Below are 24,491 nucleotides of genomic sequence, written 5' to 3' on the forward strand. Positions count from 1 at the left end.
CTTTTCCGAAGCATCGGGTGTGAACTTTGAATACAGTAGAATTATTTTTGACTAAACCTGGTTTTACCTGCAGACACACCTTCACGCAAAGAAAGTATCGCCTCAAGTTAAACAGAAAATCTGTTCGTTTTATTTCTGTGCTTTAAAACGAGCAGGATCCTGCACGCATGCGTACATTCTAAAAAACGATTTGCACAACGGTCCATCATCAAAGATGGCGGGAGCCTCCGACCCACTGGAGGACATGCTCTTCAATGAGGTGGACGAGAAAGCGGTCAGCGACCTCGTTGGTTCTCTCGAGTCACAGCTGGGCGACAGGAAGCCTACCGCGGCGTCGTTTTCCGAGGGGAAACGGGACGTAGCTGCGGCCGCTGCCGGACACTTCTCAGGAAAAGTGCGCGATCAATTGGGGTCCGCGGAGCAGCCGCAACAAGGGCATCCAAAAGCGGGGTCGACCCAGGAACCCGGCGCTAACGAGTCGCTCTCCGGAAAAGCGCTCCCCTCCTCTACCTCCGCCGTGGCTACCGGAGCCGTAATCACCGCCGGAGCCAGCCTGCAGACCGCGGGAGCGCCTCCTTCGATTGCTTCACCTGGACCGGGACCCGTAACTTTGCCCACGCAGTCCGCTGCCGCTAGTTTCCATCGGGCTGCTGTCCTGGGTCCGAGCGAGGGTCCCAGCGCCACCGTGGTCCCGCCGGTGGAGGCGATCAGGACCTCCTCTCCCGGATTACAGAGTGTAAATGGCGGGTCTGGAGCCGGAAAGTTGGCAAACTCGCCCGGTGTCCCTCCACCCGCCGGGACCGGCTCCGTCATCAGCGTCTCCATGGCTTCACAGCCCGGCTTCCCTGTACCTCAGTCCCCGGTGGGCTCCCCCGCCGTGGCACTGCAGCGGCACCCCAGTCCGGTGACCAGTGTGCCCCAGAACGGCGTGGACCCCAAGAGTGGCCCCTCCCCGTCTGCCTCTGCCTCTCAGGTCATCAACCACAGCAACCCTCTGATGCACACCAAGATGCTGGTACCCAACCAGCCCGTCATCCTGACCAGCACCCCCCCTCCGGCTGCAGCCCAGTCCCCCATCACCCAGACTGGGACCAGCACGCCGCCCGCCGGGGCCAAACCTGTTGTAAATGGAGTGGCTCAGCCTGCTATGGCAGTGGTGAGGCCGCCGGGCACATCTGTGGGAGGGGTAACCTCCATCCAGCAGCAGAGACCCGGGCTGGTGGTCGGCTCGACCCGGGCGGCCACCCCTCAGCCCACGCTGGCTGTCCGGCCTCAGCAGCAAACCACCATCCAGCTGCCTCCTGGCTTCACCATCCCTCCAGGTGAGAAACAGCCGGGTCTCCTGACAGGTTTCACATTCCTCTTTTCTGATTCCAGGTTCTAATGTGATAATTAAAGTTGTCAGACAGAAGGAAACAGAACTTGTTGCTGATGTTCCTCGTCCTGCAGGTATGGTTCTGGTCCGGACAGAGACAGGTCAGCTGGTCATCGTCCCTCAGACGGTTCTGGCCCAGGCTCAGGCCAAGACGCAGCAGGGTCAGACGGTGGTCACTCAGAGACCCGCAACACCGACGGCTGCAACCACCATACGAGTCAGCACTGCCACCACGGTGAGTCCGATACCCTGAACCAGGTCTGACGTTGCTGAACTTGGTACAGACAGTAAAAAGCTTTTAAACTGCAAGGTGTTGGTAGTGTTTCCTTCCTGTTTCAGACTGGAAGTTGGCCATCGGCTGTGTGTTTCTGTTTGTCTCCATCAGTTTGCAGCCTCTGATCTGAGTGGTGGTTTATGAGACAACAGGCCTCCTGGTTCTGACGCAGGGACTCCTTACCAGAGTTGTTGTGTTGTTGGGTCGATGTTGAACTGTTAGAGATGTTAAAAAACAATGATGGTAACATTTTAAACCTTTAAGACTCCACTAGATCCTCCAAGCATTGTTACTGATATCATCATCAGTGTCAGTGGTAGTGTGTAACTCTGGGGGGTAGATTGCGATGGACAGCTTGTCCTTTAGGTCAGGGGTGTTTGACTAAAATTTAAAGAGGTCCAGTTAGAGAAAAACGTTTGGAGCCAAGGTCCTGGAGATCAAAACGACTATTTAGTTTTAATATTTATATGTGTGTGTGTATGTGAATATATATATATATATATATATATATATATATACAGTACAGACCAAAAGTTTGGACACACCTTCTCATTCAAAGAGTTTTCTTTATTTTCATGACTATGAACATTGTAGATTCACACTGAAGGCATCCAAACTATGAATTAACACATGTGGAAGTATAGTACATAACCAAAAAGTGTGAAACAACTGAAAATATGTCATATTCTAGGTTCTTCAAAGTAGCCACCTTTTGCTTTGATTACTGCTTTGGACACTCTTGGCATTCTCTTGATGAGCTTCAAGAGGTAGTCATCTGAAATGGTTTTCACTTCACAGGTGTGCCCTGTCAGGTTTAATAAGTGGGATTTCTTGCCTTATAAATGGAGTTGGGACCATCAGTTGCATTGTGGAGAAGTCAAGTGGATACACAGCTGATAGTCCTACTGAATAGACTGTTAGAATTTGTATTATGGCAAGAAAAAAGCAGCTAAGTAAAGAAAAACGAGTGGCATCATTACTTTAAGAAATGAAGGTCAGTCAGTCCGAAAAATTGGGAAAACTTTGAAAGTGTCCCCAAGTGCAGTCTCAAAAACCATCAAACGCTACAAAGAAACTGGCTCACATGCGGACCGCCCCAGGAAAGGAAGACCAAGAGTCACCTCTGCTGCGGAGGATAAGTTCATCCGAGTCACCAGCCTCAGAAATCGCAGGTTAACAGCAGCTCAGATTAGAGACCAGGTCAATGCCACACAGAGTTCTAGCAGCAGACACATCTGTCGAACAACTGTTAAGAGGAGACTGTGTGAATCAGGCCTTCATGGTAGAATATCTGCTAGGAAACCACTGCTAAGGACAGGCAACAAACAGAAGAGACTTGTTTGGGCTAAAGAACACAAGGAATGGACATTAGACCAGTGGAAATCTGTGCTTTGGTCTGATGAGTCCAAATTTGAGATTTTTGGTTCCAACCACCTTGTCTTTGTGCGACGCAGAAAAGGTGAACGGATGGTCTCTACATGCCTGGTTCCCACCGTGAAGCATGGAGGAGGAGGTGTGATGGTGTGGGGGTGCTTTGCTGGTGACACTGTTGGGGATTTATTCAGAATTGAAGGCATACTGAACCAGCATGGCTACCACAGCATCTTGCAGCGGCATGCTATTCCATCCGGTTTGCGTTTAGTTGGACCATCATTTATTTTTCAACAGGACAATGACCCCAAACACACCTCCAGGCTGTGTAAGGGCTATTTGACCAGGAAGGAGAGTGATGGGGTGCTGCGCCAGATGACCTGGCCTCCACAGTCACCAGACCTGAACCCAATCGAGATGGTTTGGGGTGAGCTGGACCGCAGAGTGAAGGCAAAAGGGCCAACAAGTGCTAAGCATCTCTGGGAACTCCTTCAAGACTGTTGGAAGAGCATTTCAGATGACTACCTCTTGAAGCTCATCAAGAGAATGCCAAGAGTGTGCAAAGCAGTAATCAAAGCAAAAGGTGGCTACTTTGAAGAACCTAGAATATGACATATTTTCAGTTGTTTCACACTTTTTGGTTATGTACTATACTTCCACATGTGTTAATTCATAGTTTGGATGCCTTCAGTGTGAATCTACAATGTTCATAGTCATGAAAATAAAGAAAACTCTTTGAATGAGAAGGTGTGTCCAAACTTTTGGTCTGTACTGTATATATATATATATATATATATATATATATATAGGTAAAACCTAAAACAAAAAAAAAAAAAAAATCCTCCTCCTGATGTAAGACAGTGAAGCTGATTTCCGTCAGCCTCACAACTACGGTTTTTTAGTGGCTGCATGTTGAACCTTCCAATACACTCTTCTCATACTCTTTATTTTAAATATTTGACATATTTTCTATTTATTCGTGGGCATTGTCACTGTTGCTCTGTCAAGTGAAGGTTCAAAACTTAGAGGGGCATGCCGGTCCAGACGGCCGCAGAACCAAGGAAACAGGACCAAGGAAAAAAAGGCTGTTCATGTTTACCATTCTGCATCGAGGGAGTTATTGCTTTGTGGAAAACTGTGAGACCATTTTTATTTATCACATTTTCATCAAAAAAGATCACTATCACTACTATGTTGCTAAGAGACCTCTATTTAGACCTGAACATGATGAGGAAGCCACTTCCTGTCAAACTTTCCACCAATCAGAGAGCTTAGATTGACGGTAATGTTCAATCAGGAGCAGCCAAAGATCAACCAGTAGGCAGAAAGTTCTATGTGTGTCTGAAAAAGAGAAAAATAATGCTCCTCTATGGCTGGAATAAAGCCAAGAAGACGTTTCTGATGCACGGTGGTGCCACAAAGCAGCTAAACTGGAGTTGGTTTTATTTTTGCTGCTATATGTATTAATACACGGTCGAGTTCCAGAAATCAGGAGCTGAACTGACGGATGTTTCTCTGAGTCAGAGTTTAAATCTTTCTGGATAACGAAGCATCTGTGACATCACATAGATTGACTTTTTAAGGTGAACTTCCATCTAAACTGTGGAAACACTCAGGTGTCTGACAACTTCCTGAACATCATCAGTTTGGTTGGTTTGTTTGGGTAAAATAACTCATGTTCACTGTGAGCCTGCAGGCGTCATGTGACTGAAAACTCTTTATTTTTCCTCTCACCTATGTTTTCTGGCCCTCACCATGGCAACACTGCTGTCAACAAACCAGCTCTGTTATAAAATAAATAAAGGATTTTTTTATTTTTATGTATTTATTTTTATATAGTTTATTTATTCTGCATTAATTTAATGTTATTCAGTTGTTTTAATATTTTATTTCATTTCAGTCTTTGGAGTTAATGTTTTACTGGTTAATTAGAGGTTGAATTAAAAACAAACATGGCCGTTCAGGTTTCCCGCAGCAGTCTTTTGATAATTTTTTTTTATTGATTTATATTTATTTACAATTTATGTATTTATTTTTATTGTTTTATTGTTATTGAATTTTTTTTTATATTTATTTATTTTACATAATGGGAAGTAAATTCATGCATTAGGGGTTTAACGTTTTACTGGTTAAATAAACAAACATGGCCTCCTCTTCTTCCTGCAGCACAGAAACAGAAATGAGCGGATGCAGATGAAGTTCATCATTTCTGGAATCTGTAAAGATTTCCATGTTTAGTCGGATGAATTCTTCCTGAAGTTTTCCCTGTGTTGTAGGCGGCTGGCCCCCCTCAGACCGTCCGCCTGGCTTCCCCCACCCAAACCAGAATGGTTCAGACTCCCTCCACCACCTCCGTACAGGTGAGCTACCATGTTTGAAGCATCATCTGCTGTCATGGCAACAGAGTGAGCTGTGTTATTCCAGATGATTTTATCTTCATCTTCTAAAAGTCGGTTAAAAAACATCATGACGATGTTTCTCTCTCTGCTGTGGCCGTCTCTCTAAAGGCCCTCCCCGTGGCCCCCGGCGCCACCGCCGTGTCCGTGAAGATGACCACGCCCCAGAAGACTCCGACGGTGATAACAACGGGGGGGACGTCTGCAGCCAAGCCCGCCAGCGTGCCGTCAGCCACCCTTCCTGCCGCCTCGCCCACCCCCAGAGTCACCGTGGTGTCGCAGGTCAGGTCCCGGCGGTTTCAGGTCTGAATCCCCCCCCCCACCCCACTGACTGAAACTCATATGTGTGTTCATCCCGACAGGAAATGCAAGAGAACGTGAAGAAATGCAAGAACTTCCTCGCCACGCTCATCAAGCTGGCATCCCATAATTCCCCCTCCCCAGAGACCTCCAAGAATGTGAAAGCCCTGGTCCAGGACCTGCTCGTAAGATGTCCACTTCTGTCCACTGAAGGCTGATGCAGACGTGTCCACACGTCTTCATACGTGTGCTTTATGTTTTTTCAGGATGCAAAGATTGAGCCTGAGGAGTTCACGTCTCGGCTGCAGGCTGAGCTGAAGTCCTCCCCGCAGCCCTACCTCATCCCCTTCCTCAAGGTACCAACCGGCTCACCGACTGTCCAGTGAAGCTATCCAGCTATCCTGAAAAAATGTCTATATGTGGACTGCTTAAAAGGGTTGAGGGTCTACACACATTTTTCCTAAACAAAAAAGCTAGGTGGACTAACACTAGCAAAAAAGGCGTTTAGTTAAGGGTTTAACCGCAGTTACTGGAAGTATCTACTCTTTAATTAAACAGTAAATATTGTGTAATTACTGTGTAATTACAAATGTATTACTAAGAAATGAAACGGTAACTGTAGGTAGTTGTACTTAACAATTTGTAGTTAGACAGTTACTACTTTAATAAGGCAGTTATTACTGTTTAATAGTAATTAGTTAATGTTAAACTACAGCAGAACTGACTTCCTGTTAGTACTTTGAAACCTCCCCTTTCCTCTTTTCCTTCCTCAAAGTTCTTGTTTTTCCACAGAAAAGCCTCCCCGCCCTCCGTCAGACGTTACTCAACAGCCAGCAGTCTCTGACGACGGTCCCTCCCACCACCTCTGCACCGCCGCCAGTCGCCCCCGGCTCCATCAGACCACGGCTACCCGTCGGCCCGGCAGGCAGCACAGTTCGCCTGAACCCACCCATCACCAACACAGCAGCTCTGGTAGGACCAGCAAGCACACCTGCAGATGGGTTTACAGGTGATAGGCCGGGTGTTCTACAGGTGACAGACCAGGGGCCTCATTTCTAAACCTGAGCGTAGGAAAGCAGACTACAGGTGGTGTATGTAGGGAAAAAGGAAATGTGACGCACAAAAACTTTCAGATTTATAAAAGCGTGCACACCTGTCCCACGTGAGGGAGCGCCATTATGGCTATAAAATTTCAGGTGATCACCTGCAATAAATATTCATCACATCATTTCCATGATGGCTTGGTAGGGGAAAAGACGGAAGAAGCAGATTTTTTTGGAACGAGAGACTGAGATCCTGATGGACCACGTCGAGAAACTAGAAAAGGTTTTATTTTGTTTGCCTGGCGTGGTCATTACCAGGGTCAGAAAGGCAGAGGAGGGCAGCAGGTGGAGATGCTGTCAACACCGTGTCAGAAGGCAGGACACATCAGAGGCATCGGCTGGTGCAGCTGGACGTCTCAGTCGGTGGATGCGGAGACCAAAGTTCAAATCCAACAGGGGTGAATCGCTTTGGAGAAAAGCGTCTGCTAAATGACAGTAATGATGCTGGTAATTTAGTAATTTGTTTTAATTTATAAAATAAATATGTACAGATATATCTGAGATTGGTAGCAGTTTATTTAGTGTTAAATAAATTTGACATTCAGAGAAAGTCCTGCAGGTGCAGAGGGGCACAATCACCACTATTAACCAGGTAGACCAGGAGTTGTGGGAAATAAAGACCGTCTGGACAGAAATTAGGACAACAATAAAAAAACACTGTGTAAGAATAAATGAATAAAAGGAAATCCACCTCTTGTGTGTTTGATTAGTGTAGCATCACTTCTAGACCTCCAGCCTCCAGTCTGCGTCCCACTCTGCTGGGTCTTAGAATGAATGACTGAAGCTTCTTTCCACCTGTTCTTTTACTGACTGGTTCATGCTGGCAGCATACTGTCCTCCGTATTTAGCTAAATATATTTTATAACATGGAAGTTTTGTTTCTTAATGACAGAACATATTTTATCGATTGAGGTTCTTATTAATATCACCTCCCTGTTTCCGTGCGCTCTTAATAGAATTAATATTGAATGTGTGTCTTTATTCATTTCTGCAAACAGCTTTAATATCTAACATGTGGTGTGAAAGGAAATAGTGGATTGTGCACAAATGTCTCTCATTTCACATCATTTCCTTGATTTTATTCTGTACCGTTGGTGTCGCTGTTTCCCGCTTTGCTAGATTCTGTGTGTACAGGAGGGGTTACCATGGAGATAGGGCCATTGGTCTGCAGGTGGAGCGTTTACCTGTTACCTGTTCAGTTATCTGTCTGATGATAATGTTGTCTCTTCTACAGCCTGTCGGCAGACCAGGAGTCCAGACTTTGCAAAGTCGTTCACCGGTTGTATTCAGTCAGCAGCTCAGACATCAAGGTGAGTCCTGATGTGCAGCAGGTGTGGTCCTATTGACCTTCACCTGTAGGTGGCAGTGTTCATGTCAATCAGCTGTTCTCAGGTCAGAATCAGAGATGTCGCTTGTTCTGCAGCTACGCTCATACGAGGACCTGCAGCCATCGCTGGGAAGAGTCTGGTCAACCTGCCGGTTCCAGCCAATCAGAAGAAGCTGAGTGACCCGGGGGGCGGGACCTTTAGGTGAGTCTGATTTTTGAAGGTGAACAGCAGCAGAACTAAGCGTGTGCAAATCTCAAAGGTTCCACCTTCACATGCAAGGGAGGAGTTTAACAGACCTTCCATGCCATCATTAGAACTGGAGGAGCTCTGACAGACTCAAGGGCCTCAGGGACGAAACCTCTGATCTGATTCTGTTACAGATCCATTCTTGTCCATCAGTCAGTAAACTGGGTCTAGGAAGTCTCAACCAACCATGAGAACCATCATGAAGGTTCCCAGATCAGCCAGTAGGGGGCAGCAGGTGTCCTCAGATGTTCTGACCCGGTTCTGCTGTGGTTCTGTTTGCGTCCTGTTAGAGTTCTGGGTTGAAAACTTAGAGATCTGAAAGAACCCTGAAGTTCTAATCCTGAGTGAGGCCCGGTCTGCTTTAACACATCTCCTCCACCTTCCACAGAGACGATGACGACATCAACGACGTGGCGTCAATGGCAGGCGTCAACCTGAACGAGGAGAATGCCCGTATCCTGGCAACCAGCTCAGAGCTGGTCGGCACCAAGATTCGGTCCTGTAAAGACGAGTCCTTCCTGCCAACGGACCTGCTGCACCGGCGCATCCTGGACACAGGTCAGCCCACCTGCTCACACCTGCCTGTAAACGACAACAAAGCAACCCTGATCCGGTTGACTCAGACATTCGGTACCAGCTGACCAGCTTGGACTGATTTACAACGAAAATCACAGAGAAAAACAGTGCAGAACAGATAAGTGCTGGTCCAGAACACCTAAGGCCCACTCTGGGACCCAGACCGGGTCATGTGACACTGACTTATTGTAGAGACACAGGTGTGGATGGAAGAAACTTCAGATGGCAGATTTATGTCGCTGAAGTAGCTTCTGATTTGTGGTTTTTTGGGTCGTGGTGAAAATCTGCAAGACGTAGGATGTTCAGATCTGGACTGAATTATTGTTCAGAGCTCGTAAATTAATTAACGCATAAAGTCTAGTCTAGACTAGGGCTGTGCTGTAAATTAAAGTTTAATTTTGATTCCAGCTCCAAATGATCACAAAAACAGTGATATTGACAAAAAAGATTATTTTTTTTAAAACTCTTTTGCCATATTACGCTCAGCCATTGTGTCTAAAGCAGGCACATTGAATAAAAATGTTAAATAATCATGATTTTAATATTGGCAAAAATTAATGATTAAGACTTTTCTATAATCAAGCAGCTCTAATCTAGACCACGTCAGGCCTGGTCCAGGTTTCTTTTTTGACAAATTGCCCAGCCTGAATGTGGATGCAGTCTCTTTAAACAGGTCCTCCTGGTTCTCCTCCTCACGGTTCTCCTGGTTCTCCTCCTCAGCAAAGAAGCTGGGGGTGACGGAGGTTCCTCTGGACGTGGTGAACATCATCTCCCATGCCACCCAGTCCAGACTTCGCTCTCTGCTGGAGAAGGTTTCTGTCGTCGCTCAGCACCGCACCGATGGAGGAAAGGTAATCACACACGAGTTCTTCCTGGTTCTGGTTCTGGTTCTGACCCAGATGTTGGATGTGTGAGTTGGTGATGTCAGTGTTGGAGCTGCCAGGTTGTTTCTAGAACTCCTGGTGCTGATCGGACCTCTTTTGGCCTGTGGGTCTCACATATTGGTACTTCTCATCAGGATGAAGAGCTCCAGGAGCAGACGTCGGACGTTCGCTCTCAGCTCCGTTTCTTCGAGCAGCTGGAGAGGATGGAGAAGCAGAGGAAAGACGAGCAGGAGAGGGAGATGCTGCTGAAGGCCGCAAAGGTACTACTCACTTTTTGTACCATCTGTTGCCATGGTTACCGAGCAGCGTTATACCTAACTTCTTTTAGTTTTTTTAATGTTTCTTTGGAGTGGAATTTCTTACACAACACAGAGAGACAGCTGGTTTCTGAGGATCTGAATCAGAAGGTTTCCATCATGGTTCTGGTTTTGATCCTCAGAACCAACATTCTGATTTTCAGAACCCTTTTATGTCTTGGTTCCCATTTGTGTGTGAGCTGTGTGTCGACGACCATGGTCGATGTTGGACCACCTCCATGTGTTGGAGCTCTAACTTCATCACAAGTTCAGCAGCTGAAGATGTGTTACCTCAGACCTGGAGACTGTTTCAGAGATCAAACCGATGGAGATGTTTACAACTTCCTGTTGTTATTGACATGTTGGAATCTAAATATTTTGTTTTGATCTGATTGACAGGAAGTAATTCCTTCTTTTACTTCTTGTTTGAGTTTTGGTGTTTGAAGCACCAAAATCATCTGACAGAAGAGACCTCAGGATTCTGATGAGGGACTGGTTCTGGTGGGGGACTGGTTCTGTTCGCTTCATCAAACCTGGAATCTGACGTCTGTTTTTCTTCCAGAGTCGAGCGCGACAAGAAGATCCAGAACAGGCTCGACTCAAACAAAAGGCAAAAGAGGTAAGACCCAGTTTCACAGAGAGTCACAACGTCAGGTGATGAACCTGAAGCAGTGGTGTTCTGGACATATGTCGGTGGCGTTCTGGACATGTGTCGGTGGCGTTCTGGACATGTGTCGGTGGCGTTCTGGACATGTGTCGGTGGCGTTCTGGACATGTGTCGGTGGCATTCTTGTTGGTGTCTATGTAACGCTCTGCTTGTCTCCTCAGATGCAGCAGCAGGAACTCGCTCAGATGCGACAGCGTGATGCCAACCTCACGGCTCTCGCCGCCATTGGACCACGCAAGAAACGGAAGCACGACGCAATGGGCGGAGCCACGGCCGGCAGCGAGGTAGGACACATACACAAGCTGCTTTGTTCCGTTTCATTCCATAAAATCCAGGACATCAGAATTCCAAACTCTTGACGTGGAAGTCTTCTCAGCTTCGTTTCTGTCTCATCCTGTAATGACCTGTCCTGCATTCTGATTGGGCGATGATGATCAGGTGGTTTCTTGTATACACTGAGACTTCCAAAGCTTTCCAAAAGAATTCCAGATTGTTCCGCTGAGACCATAGACGGAAATCCCGGGAGGGATACAGGGGACATGACCCCCTTTCCATAAATTTACCCCGGAATTTAAAGTATTCCGGCACTGTGCCGGGCTTTGCACTATGATTCAGGGAAAAACAAAAACAAAACTGTGGATATAGTGGTTGAGCCTCTGAATTGGCTCTGAATTGTAGAAAATTAATTGAACAATGAACAATGTTAAAGTCAGAAATTACACGTATTCATCTTCAAAAATAAGCAGAACTTGCTGCTGCATATGTTTTCAGTGTTCAGCAGATAGTGACAATATGCCACACTTCGTTTTTCTCCGCCGAGTTAACCTGTAGTGTGAACGTTAACTCCGAGTTGTCTTGAACGCAGCATCCAAGCTGATGGTTGTTTCACCGAAATCAGGAAAAAAAAGGAGAGTAAATTCATGAAGCCAGGGAAAGACGTTCTAATTGACAACAGTCTTAGAACCAAATGGCGCTGGGCATGGATAGAAGAAGGGGTGGCGACGACAAGCTTTTCGGGAGCTGGTGCCAGAAACTAAGAAGGCCAGGTAGGCCTACTTGTTTCTGTGTTGTGCTCGAAGAAGCTGGTGTATGCAACTAGTGGCAAAAAAGTTCTATGACGTCACGAAGGAGACCCCGGCAGCAGTTCGCGCTCTCCAACATACAAGTCTTTTGCCGGGAGCAACAGCCACAGCTGACGTAGCGGCCCCGGTGACTGATCCATGATAAAAAGGAGAGGAGTCAAAGCCCAACCAAAAAAAGAAAGAAGAAATAGAACAGAAAAAACGTGTCAATGAGCTGTGATGATTGCACTGGAGGCTTCAGTTTAGCAGTTCTCAGTTTCTGAAGTAAACTGTATTTATTTTCTATCCATTTCTTATGCAGTTTAATCAGGTCTTGGAGCACTTTAACCTTTTTGTTGCTGTTGTTGTTAATTGAACTGACTTGTAGTTTAGTGTATTAAATTGCATTTGTTTATTTTGTATTTTCTATAACCTAATTTGATGTTGTTTTGAACAAAAACGATGGAAATGTTGCAATTTAAAATTTCAATGTTATCTAAAGTTCACTGTTGCTCTGTAACAGTTTTTTTTTTAATAAATTGCCCTTTACTAAATTAAATGATTGCTAAATGAATAATTTTAATTAATTAGCCTGACTGAGTTTCACATGTCCTTATAACATTATTACCTTTACTTTCTAAAATTCACATTTAAACTGTAGGTCATCTTATGCCCTGATAAGCTCAATGCCAAAAGTTGTTTGCCTATAGTGTGTATGCAACAGATCCACTGCACCTCCGCTCACCGGAAAAAAGTTCAGGCTCAGGATTTTTTTATACTTTAAGCCCTGGTACCGTATACCAGTGTCTCACAGGAAGTCTGCTGGTGCCAGATCAAAACTTTAGAGAGCAGCAGTCTGAAGCAAGAAGTCTGCTGGCTGCACTGAGATGCAGTCAAGAAGCCAGATTCAGGCTCTGATCCTCCTCTGAGACTTAAAACCCTCTGAGAAAATCTGGAGATGGGGTCCGATGAGGTCAGCTCCTCATACAGCTACGACTCCCCCAGCTCCACCTCTGCTGAAGACAGAAACCGGGACTGGTCTTGTGTGAACTCGGATAAACTGGTACTGGTCCGGTGAACAAGATCTGTGATCCAGGTTCCCGTCATTTGCTAATCTGATAAAACAACTCTGAAGTAAACTAGTAACCATGGTAACAGAGGAGGTTGGTGTTTTTCATCACCTTCTCCTCTGGGATGTTTTCTGGTGCAGGGTTTTAGTTTCTGAACGATGGACATGTTTCTTCTCTAACTTCCTCCTCTGTCCCCCTCCTCCCCCCCAGGTGGCTTCAGGCTCCGGCTCTGTTTCCTCTGCAGCCGTCTCCCCCCGCCAGCAGCTCCGACAACGGATCACTCGGGTCAACCTCAGGGACTTCATCCTGTGTCTGGAGCAGGACCGCAGCACATCTCGCTCTCTGACGCTCTACAAGGCCCTGCTGAAGTGAGGGGCCCCACCCTGGTCCTCCTCAGAGGGGAGTAATGGATTCTGGTCCTCCTGAGAGGGGAGTGATGGATTATGGTCCTCCTGCATCAGATTTCAGTCTCACCTGGACCCTCAGATCGCAACAAGTTTAATTTGAAAGGATACTGTGCGTCATTTGGTCCAGTGTTATAGAAAAACTCCCCCAGTTCTAACATGCCCCCCCCCCCCCACACACACACACACACACACACACACACACACACTTACACTAACACGTGCAAACACTCACACAGAATCATGTTTTGCTGAAAGATTATCAGTTTCAGATTTTAGAATTTAAAGTTTGACAGCTTACAATGCAAAATGGACTCAACATCGGATTCTGAATCTACAGACGGTGACTGCAACATTGGGTTCTGAATCGATGGGCAGTGAACACAGCGTCGGGTTCTGAATCGATGGGCAGTGAACGCAGCGTCGGGTTCTGAATCGATGGGCAGTGAACGCAGCGTCGGGTTCTGAATCGATGGGCAGTGAACGCAGCGTCGGGTTCTGAATCGAAGGGCAATGAACGCAGCGTCGGGTTCTGAATCGACAGGCAGTGAACGCAGCGTCGGGTTCTGAATAGACAGGCAATGAATGCAGCGTCGGGTTCTGAATAGACAGGCAATGAATGCAGCGTCGGGTTCTGAATCGACGGGCATTGAATGCAGCATCGGGTTCTGAATCGACGGACAGTGAATGCAGCGTCGAGTTCTGAATAGACAGGCAATGAAGGCAGCGTCGGGTTCTGAATCGACGGGCAGTGGACGCAGCGTCGGGTTCTGAATCGACTGGCAGTGAACGCAGCGTCGGGTTCTGAATCGATGGGCAGTGAACGCAGCGTCGGGTTCTGAATCGACGGGCAGTGAACGCAGCGTCGGGTTCTGAATCGACAGGCAGTGGACGCAGCGTCGGGTTCTGAATCAAAGGGCAGTGAACGCAGCGTCGGGTTCTGAATCGAAGGGCAGTGAACGCAGCGTCGGGTTCTGAATCGACTGGCAGTGAACGCAGCGTCGGGTTCTGAATTGACAGGCAAGTAATGCAGCGTCGGGTTCTGTTGGTGTCCAGAAGAACCTTCTAGAGACCCCACTGATGAAGATGACAGCACTGCAGTCTTCATCTCTGGTTGTTTCTGATGAAGGTGGGACAGATGTTTGTTTTTTTTGTTTAACATTTGATCTGTCATCCAGTCCTGTTACTTCGACAGTTCTGACTTATACCTGGACAGGTGTCGCCTGCGGCTCCTCTGCCGGGTCTTCAGGACGTTTGTGATGCTCCCACATGGCGTTCTGACGGGGGGCTTAGTGCCATCACATGACTGCTGGTTTTTTCGTGCAGTCAGCTGATGGATCAACGTCGCTGCTTTAATCTGCAGATTAATCTTTGGATTTGTCCGTTTATGAAACATCCAGAACCGAGCAGAACCTCTGGGTTCAGTGACATTCACAAACATCCAATAAAAAGTTTTTATGGGGAAATATTTTATAAACCCAACGATTAATAATTGGTAAATATAATCTGATCATTTTTAAAGTTTAATGTTGATCAAAGTTCCTGAAACTCCTCAATGACATCATTCTGATCATGTGACTCAGCAGACGTCATGTGACCTGTGGGACTTTCCTCTTAACACAAACACTGACAGGGAGCTGGTTCTCCGACACAGAAATCACTCAGGCTACAAAGGTTCTACATTCCCACAGCCTCCTCATCCTCACCTTCATTGTGGCGGCCATGTGACTGAACTACAGCTCTGATTGGTCGATAAAATGCAGTCGGACTTCAGATTTGAAGGTTTTTAACGCTTTAAATGTTTGTTCTTTTTTTTTGTTTTGGTTTGTATAACATTTAGCCCAACTCATTAACTGACACCGAGCCGGACCTGGACTCAGAACCCGGCTCCGGACTCAGAAACCGGCTCCGGTCCATCTGCTGGAAGGACTTGATTTATGTGACTATTTATATTTCCTACATTCTGGATCAAGGCCGAAGCTTTTTCAGGTTTTACAATTGTTTGTACGTTTGCAGAAAAATGGAATAAAATGATGAAGATGCAGCTTCGTTTATGTTCTGGTGTCCAGAACCGTCAGAATTTTTAATCAACACTGTACAAACTAATAAGCAACACAGACAAAATGTTTATAAAAAGTTCTGTATAAAAGTCATCAGTTCATCTGGAGCACGTTCAAGTCTAACAACAGTCTGTTTTTAACACATGAGCTGGCTCTGCCGGACCTCCAGAACCGCTCTTAGCTGTTAGTCCAGAGGTTCTTGTTTGATCCGGATCGGGGTGCTATTGACGGACTGGCTAAGTCGCAGGTCACGACACAGGACGTACTCGCTGAACTGAGACGAGTCCACGCCGCCACCGCAGGACGCCTTCACACTGAAACCCTTCTGGAAGAGACGCTCCAGGACCTGCAAGGGCAAATGGAGAGCCAGGTGAGAAGTCCAAAACATGCTGGTTCTGGATTCAGTAAATCTGGATCAAAAGAACAAACAACAACAAAAAGAAAATGATCTAAAAAAGCTTCAAACACGTTTAACTTAACTGTTTTATCACACTGACCAGGACCTAAACCCTGACCTGGTCCTAAAACTGATCCAGATCCTTAACCCAAACCAGGTCCTAAACCTGATCACGGTCCTCGTGTGGACCTAGGTTCCCAAAACTGACCCAGGTACTAAACCCAAACCCTCAACCTGACCCAGGTCTCTCAACCTAAACCTGACCTACATTGGCCAACTTCAACGCAGGTCTTGAACCTGATCCAGGTCCTCATCCGACCAATGAGAAGTCTGAAATAATAACTGAACTGTGATTAGCAGAAACTTCTGATTTATACACAGATGGAGTTTTTACTGCAGATGAGAGAAACACCTGAAGCCCAAATCTGAAGGTCTCTTTGGACCAAAACCTTCAGTCAGTAGACTTTAAATATTGCAGCAAAAGCAGGATGAACAGGAACAGAAGGGATCCCAGAACAGAACCCTGAGAGACTCCACATGTGACTGATGTAACAGCTATAGATCTATCTGAAATAGCTTACAGAACCGGAATCAGCAGGACTTGGGATGCAACCGTGAATTCACCTGTACGGAGTTCAGTCTGCAGTAACCGTTGAGTGGGAAACGAATCACGTGGGTCGGGTCCTGGTTCCAACCTGCGTTCACAGAGTTACACATGACGTCTCCAGTCTCGGGGAAGACCTCCTCGATCAGAACTTTCTCCCCGCTCAGCGCGATCCTCTCGCCCAGATCAGGCGTAACACGCACCACCAGGCACTCACAGGGCACCGCCCGCTGGGCCTCCCGCTCCGCCTGCCAGCGCTCCAGCTCCCGGACCATCGGGGTCAGCTGGTAGTACCGGGCCTCCTCGTACAGCTGGGAAAAGTCCTGATGGGGGCCAGAACGGCAACATGTGACAGAGGGGGGAAAAAAAACAAAACAATGTCACAAAATTCCTCACAGCAGAAAAATTTAAACCTGTAAACCCAGAACCCTGAGGGACTCCATGTCATCGCCCTCTTCTTCTTCTGTTGTATCAGTCTGTTCTTCTTTTCCTGTATTGCCATTTTCTTCCTTTGGTACATCCCTGTTCTTCTTCTGCTGCTGCTACTGCATCACCCCATTCTTCTTCTTCTGTAACAGATTGTGTTTTTTTCCACTGTTGTTGGCCTGAGGCTTCACTCAGTATCAAAGCTCCTCCTCCTCCCTTCTTCCTCCCTCCTCCTCTCTGATGTGTTTTATAAAGAGCTTTGTGTCTTCAGGCTGTTTGACTCATCCTGAGCAGAATAACGCTCACTAACTACAGGCTGATAGATGAGAGAGAAGCAATATGCAGCACACACACACTTGTATTAATTTAGTAAAACACACACTCTGCTGCAGCTGGCGGCACTGAGCTGATTAAAGATGGTAACTCTCTGTTTGACCTGCAGGTTGTTTCCATCTGAGCTGTTTCCATCTGACACTGAGTGTCTTGATTCACCTGACTGACTCGTTTCAGGTGTGATTCTTTACCAGATGTGTTTCAGGCCCCCAGGGGCCCCACAGATCTGAATCATGTCGTCCAGGTACAGATCATCCAGGATCATGTCAGACCCACAACGCAGAATCTGATGGATCATTTCACTGGATGATGTGTTCTGGTTTAATAAATCAGTGTTTTTATTTCCTCTGGTGTAATTTAACTCAAGCTGGTCAAAATCATTATCAGTCATTTCCTGGATGATCAATAACCTGATCAGAAGAAAAAAAAAACAGCCCAAACTGGTGTCATCCTCTCAGTAAACATCAGTCTCAGATCTTTTTTTTTTTCGATCGATCGATCAGGATCAATGAGATCACAGGAACCAGCTGAAAGTGCACATTGACATATTACATAGCGGACCTGGACTCAGATCTTCTCAGAACGTCTCATCAGATTTCAACATTTTTTTAAAACTGGATTTTCTCACTGCTGTCATTGGGCTGCACGGGACCAGTTAAAACCAGGTGGGACTGGTTAGAACCAGGTCGGACTGGTTGGCACCAACCAACTGGAATCAGTAGGGACTGGGTGGGACCAGGTTCATGAGGATCTCAGACAAGCTGTAGATCGGATTTCTGCCTGTTCACATTAGACCAGGTGGGACCGATTTGAACCAATTAAAATTATTAAAATAGCGGCTGGGTGGGACCAGGTGTGTCAGGTTAAAACTGGGTGGGACAGAATGACAAACTAAAGGAAAACACTGTTTGGACCAGTTGAGACCAAGTTGAAACCAGATGGGACCAGCAGGAGATCAAGTGGGACTAGTTGGGGTCAGTTGGGGCCGGGTGGAACTGGTTGGGACCGGTTGGGACCAATGGGAATCAGTTGGAACCAGGTAATGCCAGTTGGGACCAGCATTGACCGAGTCAAACTGGTTGGAACTAGTTCTAACTGGGACTAGTTGGAATCAGTTATAACCAATTGGAACACAGTGGAACCAGTTGGAACCAAGTGGGACTGGGTGGGACTGGTTAGAACCAGTTAGAACCAACTGGGACTGGGTGGGACCGGTTAGAACCAGTTAGAACCAACTGGGACTGGGTGGGACTGGTTAGAACCAGTTAGAACCAACTGGGACTGGGTGGGACCGGTTAGAACCAGTTAGAATCAAATGGGACTGGGTGGGACCGGTTGGAACCAGTTAGAACCAACTGGAAGTGGGTGGGGCCGGTTTCATGAGGCCCGCAGACGAGCAGTGAACTGGGGTTCTCTTCGGGTTGAGGATGTTCAGTTTTCTGTTTCAGTCTTTGAATGTAAACATGATAAACTGTGGAAGGGCCCTTTAAACTACTGCCTCTTCATCATCATGAAGAAGATGAAGCTGCAGTAAATGGGAATCTGTCTTCAGGTTGTGTTCTATGGAACGACGACTGATTTCTGATCAGGTGAGCAGGTTTACCTGGAAGTCTTCGGGCAGCAGCAGCTTGCAGGTGCGCAGGAAGCTGAGGATGTAGCGGAAGATGTCTCCGTCTCTGTCGATGAAGTAATGTTGCTTCAGACTGTCCAAGACAATGGGCTCAAAGCCATTAAAGAGACGGCCAATCCTGCACACACACACACACACACACACACAATTTAACATGCACTTTTTATTTAGAAGCAACTTTCAGTTAAAACCAAAAACTCTGAAAACTGAACTGACAAAAAAAGGTTCAGTTTGTGGATTTTCCTTCAGCAGCTGGGAGACGAATTTCCATCCCAGTCTAAAGTCTCTGAAAGAAGTTTACTGGATTCAGCTCCATCCATCATTCCCTTACTTCTGACCAGTTTTTAAGAAGCCACAGCATGATGCTGCCACCACCATGCTCCACTGTGGAGGATGGGAGATGTTGACTTTGTTCCAGGAAGAATTTTCCTTTAGTTTCCGTCTCTGGTCCTTGGTCCATCTTCCAGATGTTTCGGGATACTCCCATTCATAAAAATACATTCTAATTTCATTCCACTTCACCACTTTGCACTGTTTTTGTAAAATAAATCAAATTACAGGCAGCAACATAAAGAAAAGGAGAAAAAATTATTTCCATCTTACACCGCTCTCACATCCGATTAAGAGAGAAACCAGCTGCTGTGAACAGAGCTGTAAAACATGGCTGAGGAGGAGATGTGGCTCTGGTTCTGGTTCAGTCTTCAGGTGTTTAAACAATAAAATAAAATGTTTTTCTACCTTTTAAACTTTTATTTTGACTCCTAAAGCTCTCTGTGATTTAGAGTCCTTCCTTAGATTCATTTTCATGGTTGATGCACCATCATCATGACTGAATGCAGGCGAGGAGGCGAAAAACTAAATCAAATAGTTAGATCTAGTAGTTGTGTTACAAATTCTTGAAATGAATAAAACTCCTGACAAAAAAGAAAAAAAGGCATGGATCTGAGCTCAGATGCTGACTCAGTGCTTCAGGCTGCAGGTGTTCCTCACACCTGTCTGCTGCGGGTCTCACCTGGACTCGGGGAACTTGGTGAGTGTAGCCAGGCTGCTGGTATACATGTGCCCCCCAACATCGATGTGGACGGGGGCGTTGGCCTTGGTGAGCTGTGCAGGTGACGGGATGCCCTGGGCGGTCATAGGTGACACAGGTGAGCGGCTCAGAGACATCCTGGACATGCTCCGCCCCTCCTGTGACAGGTAACAACAGGTGAGAACAAAGAACTGATCCAGAACAGAACTTTTATTCACACGTCACAGGACATCAATCAGCTAAAAAACATCTACTTCCCGTCAGCCGAAAGGTTCTACTTCCTTTCCGCTAAAAGCTTCTTTCTGTCAGTTCCATGTGAGGTCTGCTACCCTGACAGGACTGGAGCAATGTTACACAAAGGTTTTCAGATTTCAGACTCTGGAAGATGAGGGTAGAGTTCTATCTCGTGATGAGAAATGCAAATACCAGATATCCTGTAACCGGGCTAAGGGTTCAAACCGTGCCTGGAGCTATAGGCTGAGGCTCTCTGGGGTTTGAACAGCAGTTATGTTTTGAAGAACTAACCCGTTTAATGGCACTGAGCTGAATTAACCAGCTGTTTAGAAGCGGCCTGAACTAGTTTAATTTACTGTCAAGAGACCAGATATGATTTTTTGTTGATCATGTTTGTGAATTAATAAAGTTGGTTTACATAAAACCATAAACAGATTTGGCTTCGGGGTGTTTCTGTATGGTCATGGTACTGGTGCGGTCATGGGGAGGTTTCTCTGGAGTGCTACCCCAATCTGCCCTCCCCCCTCTCTCTGTGGTGCTCTGAACCATGAAAGGTGAACAGGAGGCTTCAGCTCGGTCTGTGCCCTGAGGCCCGCGTGCTGCCCGGGGCCAAACCGACTCGCTCCGCCCTTCCCCCCACCACTCCCCCCTGTACGCCTTACTGACAGCACAGATGTAAAACAAGTGCGTTCAAATGTCAGGACACAACAGCTTCTGTGTGCCCGTAATTTTCAGGGTCCAGGTTCACTTGTCTCCAGAACCCGGAACAGTAACGGCAGAACATCCCAGAACCCGGAAAACTACCGGCCTGTTGGACCAGGGGTTTGTTTCTTTCATATGATATGTGAAACCTAAAAAATCAGCTGAGGGTCACACAAAAAGCTGACTTTTCTGAATAGTCATGTGACCTACGGCCTATATCGCGTGCACGAATGTACTTCACACGTGGGTGATCTGATTCCGTGAAAGTGAAGACGAGCCATGTTAAGCACAAACTGCAGGAGGTTTCTATCATCTCCATCTGAAACTCATCAGATCCGAACAGGCGCCTCACTCTAGACTCCGTTAGAAATCTGAACATTTAACCTGCTTTCGTCTAATCACGAACTCTGGGAAAACTTCGTGTCGCTTTAATCAGATTTCATACATTTGGAGTCTTTTGGTGAATTCCGGATATGAAGATTCTTTCTGGAGATTTATTAATTTGAACATTTTCTGTTTCAGTCGCTTAAACCGGGATCCATGTTACCATGCTGAAAGATGACAGCTAAACAGCGCGTTGAAAGAAAAGTTAAGATTTTATTAAAAAATGCCTTTCTTTGGTAAATTTCTTTAGTGCCGATTTTAAGACCGTTTCAAGTTATAAACGGATCATGTTTCGGTTGTTTGGGTCGGATCTATTTATCATAGTTATGATCGTTGATTGAAAACCGGCGTTATTTAAATGGAATCTAGTCTGTGACTAGCGTCGAGACTCGCTGAAGTCAACGAGTCTGCGTCAAAAAGAAACAGTTCCAGGTTGTAAACTTGCAGCACGTGCTCCGTTCTCACCTGAGAGGACACCGACACGGAGGACATGGAGAACGGCGTCTGTGGCTCCGGATCCGGCTGCTTTTCACCTCACGGTCCCGCAGATCTGCGTCGGTCTGACGGTGTTTGTGTGCAAAGCCACACGAGCCTGTCTGCGTGTCTCCGTCTGAATAAAGAGGAGGGTTGAAAGGGGAGAGTGGCCCGGGGCCCTTCAGACCCCAGGGGCCAGGATTATGTTACAATAGCGCGGGCGGTGTGCTCTTCTCCCTCCCACCCGACTTGTTTGTTGAGCCGCGGATCCTCCGCCTTTTCGCGCGCGGTCCGCCGGAGAGATGTTTAATCTATGAACGCAGACTTTTCTCTTATTTAGACACGAATCCTCCTGGAGCCGCACTTCGGTTCGGGCCTGCAGTCCCTGACAGCTCATCAAACACTCCTGCTGCGGGGCCGAATGACGTCTGCCGTCACGCATCCTGCCGCTCCTGCCGCCTGAGGCCAAATGCGCCATTTCAATTATTGCGCACTGCTAGATGGAGATGTGTGCCGCGAGGCTGCGAGCGCACAAGGCCGCTTCTTTCTGCGTTTCTGAATCCAAACAGGCTCCTGGTTGGTGCTGTTAGCGGATCGAACCGGGCTTCGGCCGAACCGCAGCGTAAGTCTGCGGGTCTCCAGGATCCATTTTGTGCGACGGAGCGCGCGGCTCTACAGGCGCGTCCCTGGATGTGACATCTATCTGACACGAGAAGCCTTTAATTTAATAATAATAATAATAATAACACTCCCGCTTTTTAAAAAATGTATTTAGAAGATCTGGTGCGTCAGAAAAGATTAATTTTCCTGTTTCTAAAATCTACAGTGAAGCTGAGCTCACTGGAAGCTTGTGCCTGATGACACACTGGTGCACGCGGGTTAAAAGTGACCATCTTCACCTGTGATGGATTCCTGCAGGTTTTAACTGTGGCTGCCAGAAAGAAACAGGATCTGCAGAAGAATGAAGCTGAACTTTATAAAACAGAATAAAAACATAAATCCGTGGAAATGACAAATTCCAAAAGCGGAAAATAAGGAATTCTAATAAAACCGAACCACAGTCAGGCCAACACACACTAATAACTTCACACTGTAAAATCTAACAGGTTGGCTTTAGGCAAAGAAAATAAATTCAGATACAAGTCAGAGGTTATTCACCGACTTTAGTTGAGCTGATTAAACATGGGCAAAATAATCCAGATTTCTGTTGGGTTGGTCAATAATTCACATAAAGACAAAGTTGATAAAAATGAGAAAGTATAATGCCACGTCTATTTTCCATGTTTCTGTTTCATTAATCAAACTGAGTTATATAAGAAAATGTCTAAAATCCCGTTTTACCTGTTTCAGTATAAATTTGTTCCAGACACAAAACATAGTTTATCTGTTAGAACGACAATTAATGATGAAAATAAAGCGGTTTTAATTAATGTCGGGATCACGTGACTGCTCTCCAGCTACTGGTAACTTTCCCGTCTTCATGTTTCCAGTCATGGGCTATTTCCATCATACTGGATTTGTACTCAGAACCACCTGTCCAGGCAGCTGCTGCATTTCAGGTCATCAGTTCATCTCAGTGAGGTGAACTTGAACTCATCACGTGAAGCCTCGGCTCCAATTTACACAGATTTGATCACATCACGTTTCTTCATCAAGAAACTTCATCATCCTCATGGACTCACATTGGTCCAGATCAGTCTGGTTTTGTTTAGTTTATCTTTATTTTTGGACACAAGTTTGTGTTTTTCTTTTCTTAGTAAATCCAACGTTAGATGTGACGGTTCTCTCTGGAAAACCATGTAGCTCAGACAAACATACGTCAAATCAAACCAGTCCAGGTTACCCGACTCCTCCCTGTAGGTGGAGGTTTTTACTTCAGTCTGGAGTTGTCATGTCTGTGGATGTTGGACTTCCTGAACCGGCTCCGTGTCTTCATCCTCAAACACCTTCTGAGGGGCTCGTCTTCATCAGATGAAGCATCAGGATCAAGTCTGAGAAAAGCTGCAGCTATTTGGGTTACACCAACCAGACAAGTCACAAACTAAAAAACTAAAATTCAGCTTAACCTGCTGCAGGATGTTTGTTTCTGAGGAAGAATCAGAAAATCAGAATCCAAGAAAAACGCCCGTCATCCTTCCTGCTTCTCAGGAATTCAGCCAAGTGCTGCAGATCAATGACCTGATTGATCATCAGCTTCAGTTCCTCAATAAACACTTTGCCAAGGAGGAAAGACATCAACAATGAGAAGAAATTCCACTAGAAAAGTGGAAACCACTGAGGAGCACTGCAACAGAACGAAGAATCAAGGTGGTGACTCTGTCCAGTCAAAGTCCAGACCCCAACCTGACTGGTGATACCGGGACCGGATCAGGACCCATTCCGTCAGGGTGGATCCTACAGATCCAGAAAGAACAGAAGTGTTGTTGTCAGTGGGGGGATGTGGATCTGACAGGGACCCTGAGGGCTGTCTGAGACCTCAGCAGACAAAGAGACGGGGTGATGGGGGTGTTAGGGTTGCTGCACCCCCCCAGGCATGACGCGGCGACAGACAGGAGAACAACAGTCTGCAGCAGCAGCGCAGATCTGAGCTGAACCAGGTCTGAGGAACTTATCTGACCTGAGGTCTGATTCATGAACCTTTATGAAGATGTTTCAGGAATGTTTTCTGGTCCAACCGCCATCTGAGTTCTGATGTGTTTTCTCCTGCTCATTAATGAACCCCTGAACGCCTCATGAATTATATCTAATCTGGTTTCTGAGACGTCTGGCCCCCGGTGGACACCTCTGGTACTGCAGTCATTCTGACATGTTCCGCATGTATGCAAATTATTATTTTTATTAACATTTATTTAAATAACCAAATAAA

At 46.4% G+C, this 24,491-nt stretch overlaps 3 protein-coding genes across 3 annotated transcripts in view; 1 reads left to right on the forward strand and 2 right to left on the reverse strand.

Annotated features, from left to right (window-relative positions):
* LOC121647505 (NACHT, LRR and PYD domains-containing protein 12-like) overlaps nucleotides 1–24,491 on the reverse strand; it is a gene marked incomplete at its 3' end in the record, with an annotated part of 791,953 nt that overhangs the window by 628,671 nt on the left and 138,791 nt on the right. The gene's annotated exons all lie outside the window — the stretch shown is intronic.
* LOC121646923 (transcription initiation factor TFIID subunit 4-like) lies at nucleotides 193–14,012 on the forward strand. The gene is made up of 15 exons (XM_041996044.1): nucleotides 193–1,322; nucleotides 1,450–1,610; nucleotides 5,297–5,380; nucleotides 5,528–5,698; nucleotides 5,779–5,901; nucleotides 5,983–6,072; nucleotides 6,509–6,688; nucleotides 8,054–8,129; nucleotides 8,243–8,348; nucleotides 8,782–8,951; nucleotides 9,690–9,820; nucleotides 9,988–10,113; nucleotides 10,712–10,768; nucleotides 10,978–11,100; nucleotides 13,158–14,012. Exons 1-15 carry the CDS (start codon nucleotides 215–217, stop codon nucleotides 13,317–13,319), a joined length of 2,868 nt encoding a protein of 955 aa, XP_041851978.1. The 5' UTR covers nucleotides 193–214; the 3' UTR covers nucleotides 13,320–14,012.
* Nucleotides 15,398–23,025, reverse strand: LOC121646974 (BTB/POZ domain-containing protein kctd15-like). The gene is made up of 5 exons (XM_041996134.1): nucleotides 21,617–23,025; nucleotides 19,814–19,989; nucleotides 18,775–18,919; nucleotides 16,433–16,735; nucleotides 15,398–15,757 (listed from the first exon to the last, which is right to left on the reverse strand). The coding sequence occupies exons 1-5, from the start codon at nucleotides 21,641–21,643 to the stop codon at nucleotides 15,596–15,598; spliced, it is 813 nt and encodes a 270-aa protein (XP_041852068.1). The 5' UTR covers nucleotides 21,644–23,025; the 3' UTR covers nucleotides 15,398–15,595.

This window comes from Melanotaenia boesemani, chromosome 10, assembly GCF_017639745.1.
Source record: "Melanotaenia boesemani isolate fMelBoe1 chromosome 10, fMelBoe1.pri, whole genome shotgun sequence".
In the NCBI taxonomy this organism is placed as follows: domain Eukaryota; kingdom Metazoa; phylum Chordata; class Actinopteri; order Atheriniformes; family Melanotaeniidae; genus Melanotaenia; species Melanotaenia boesemani.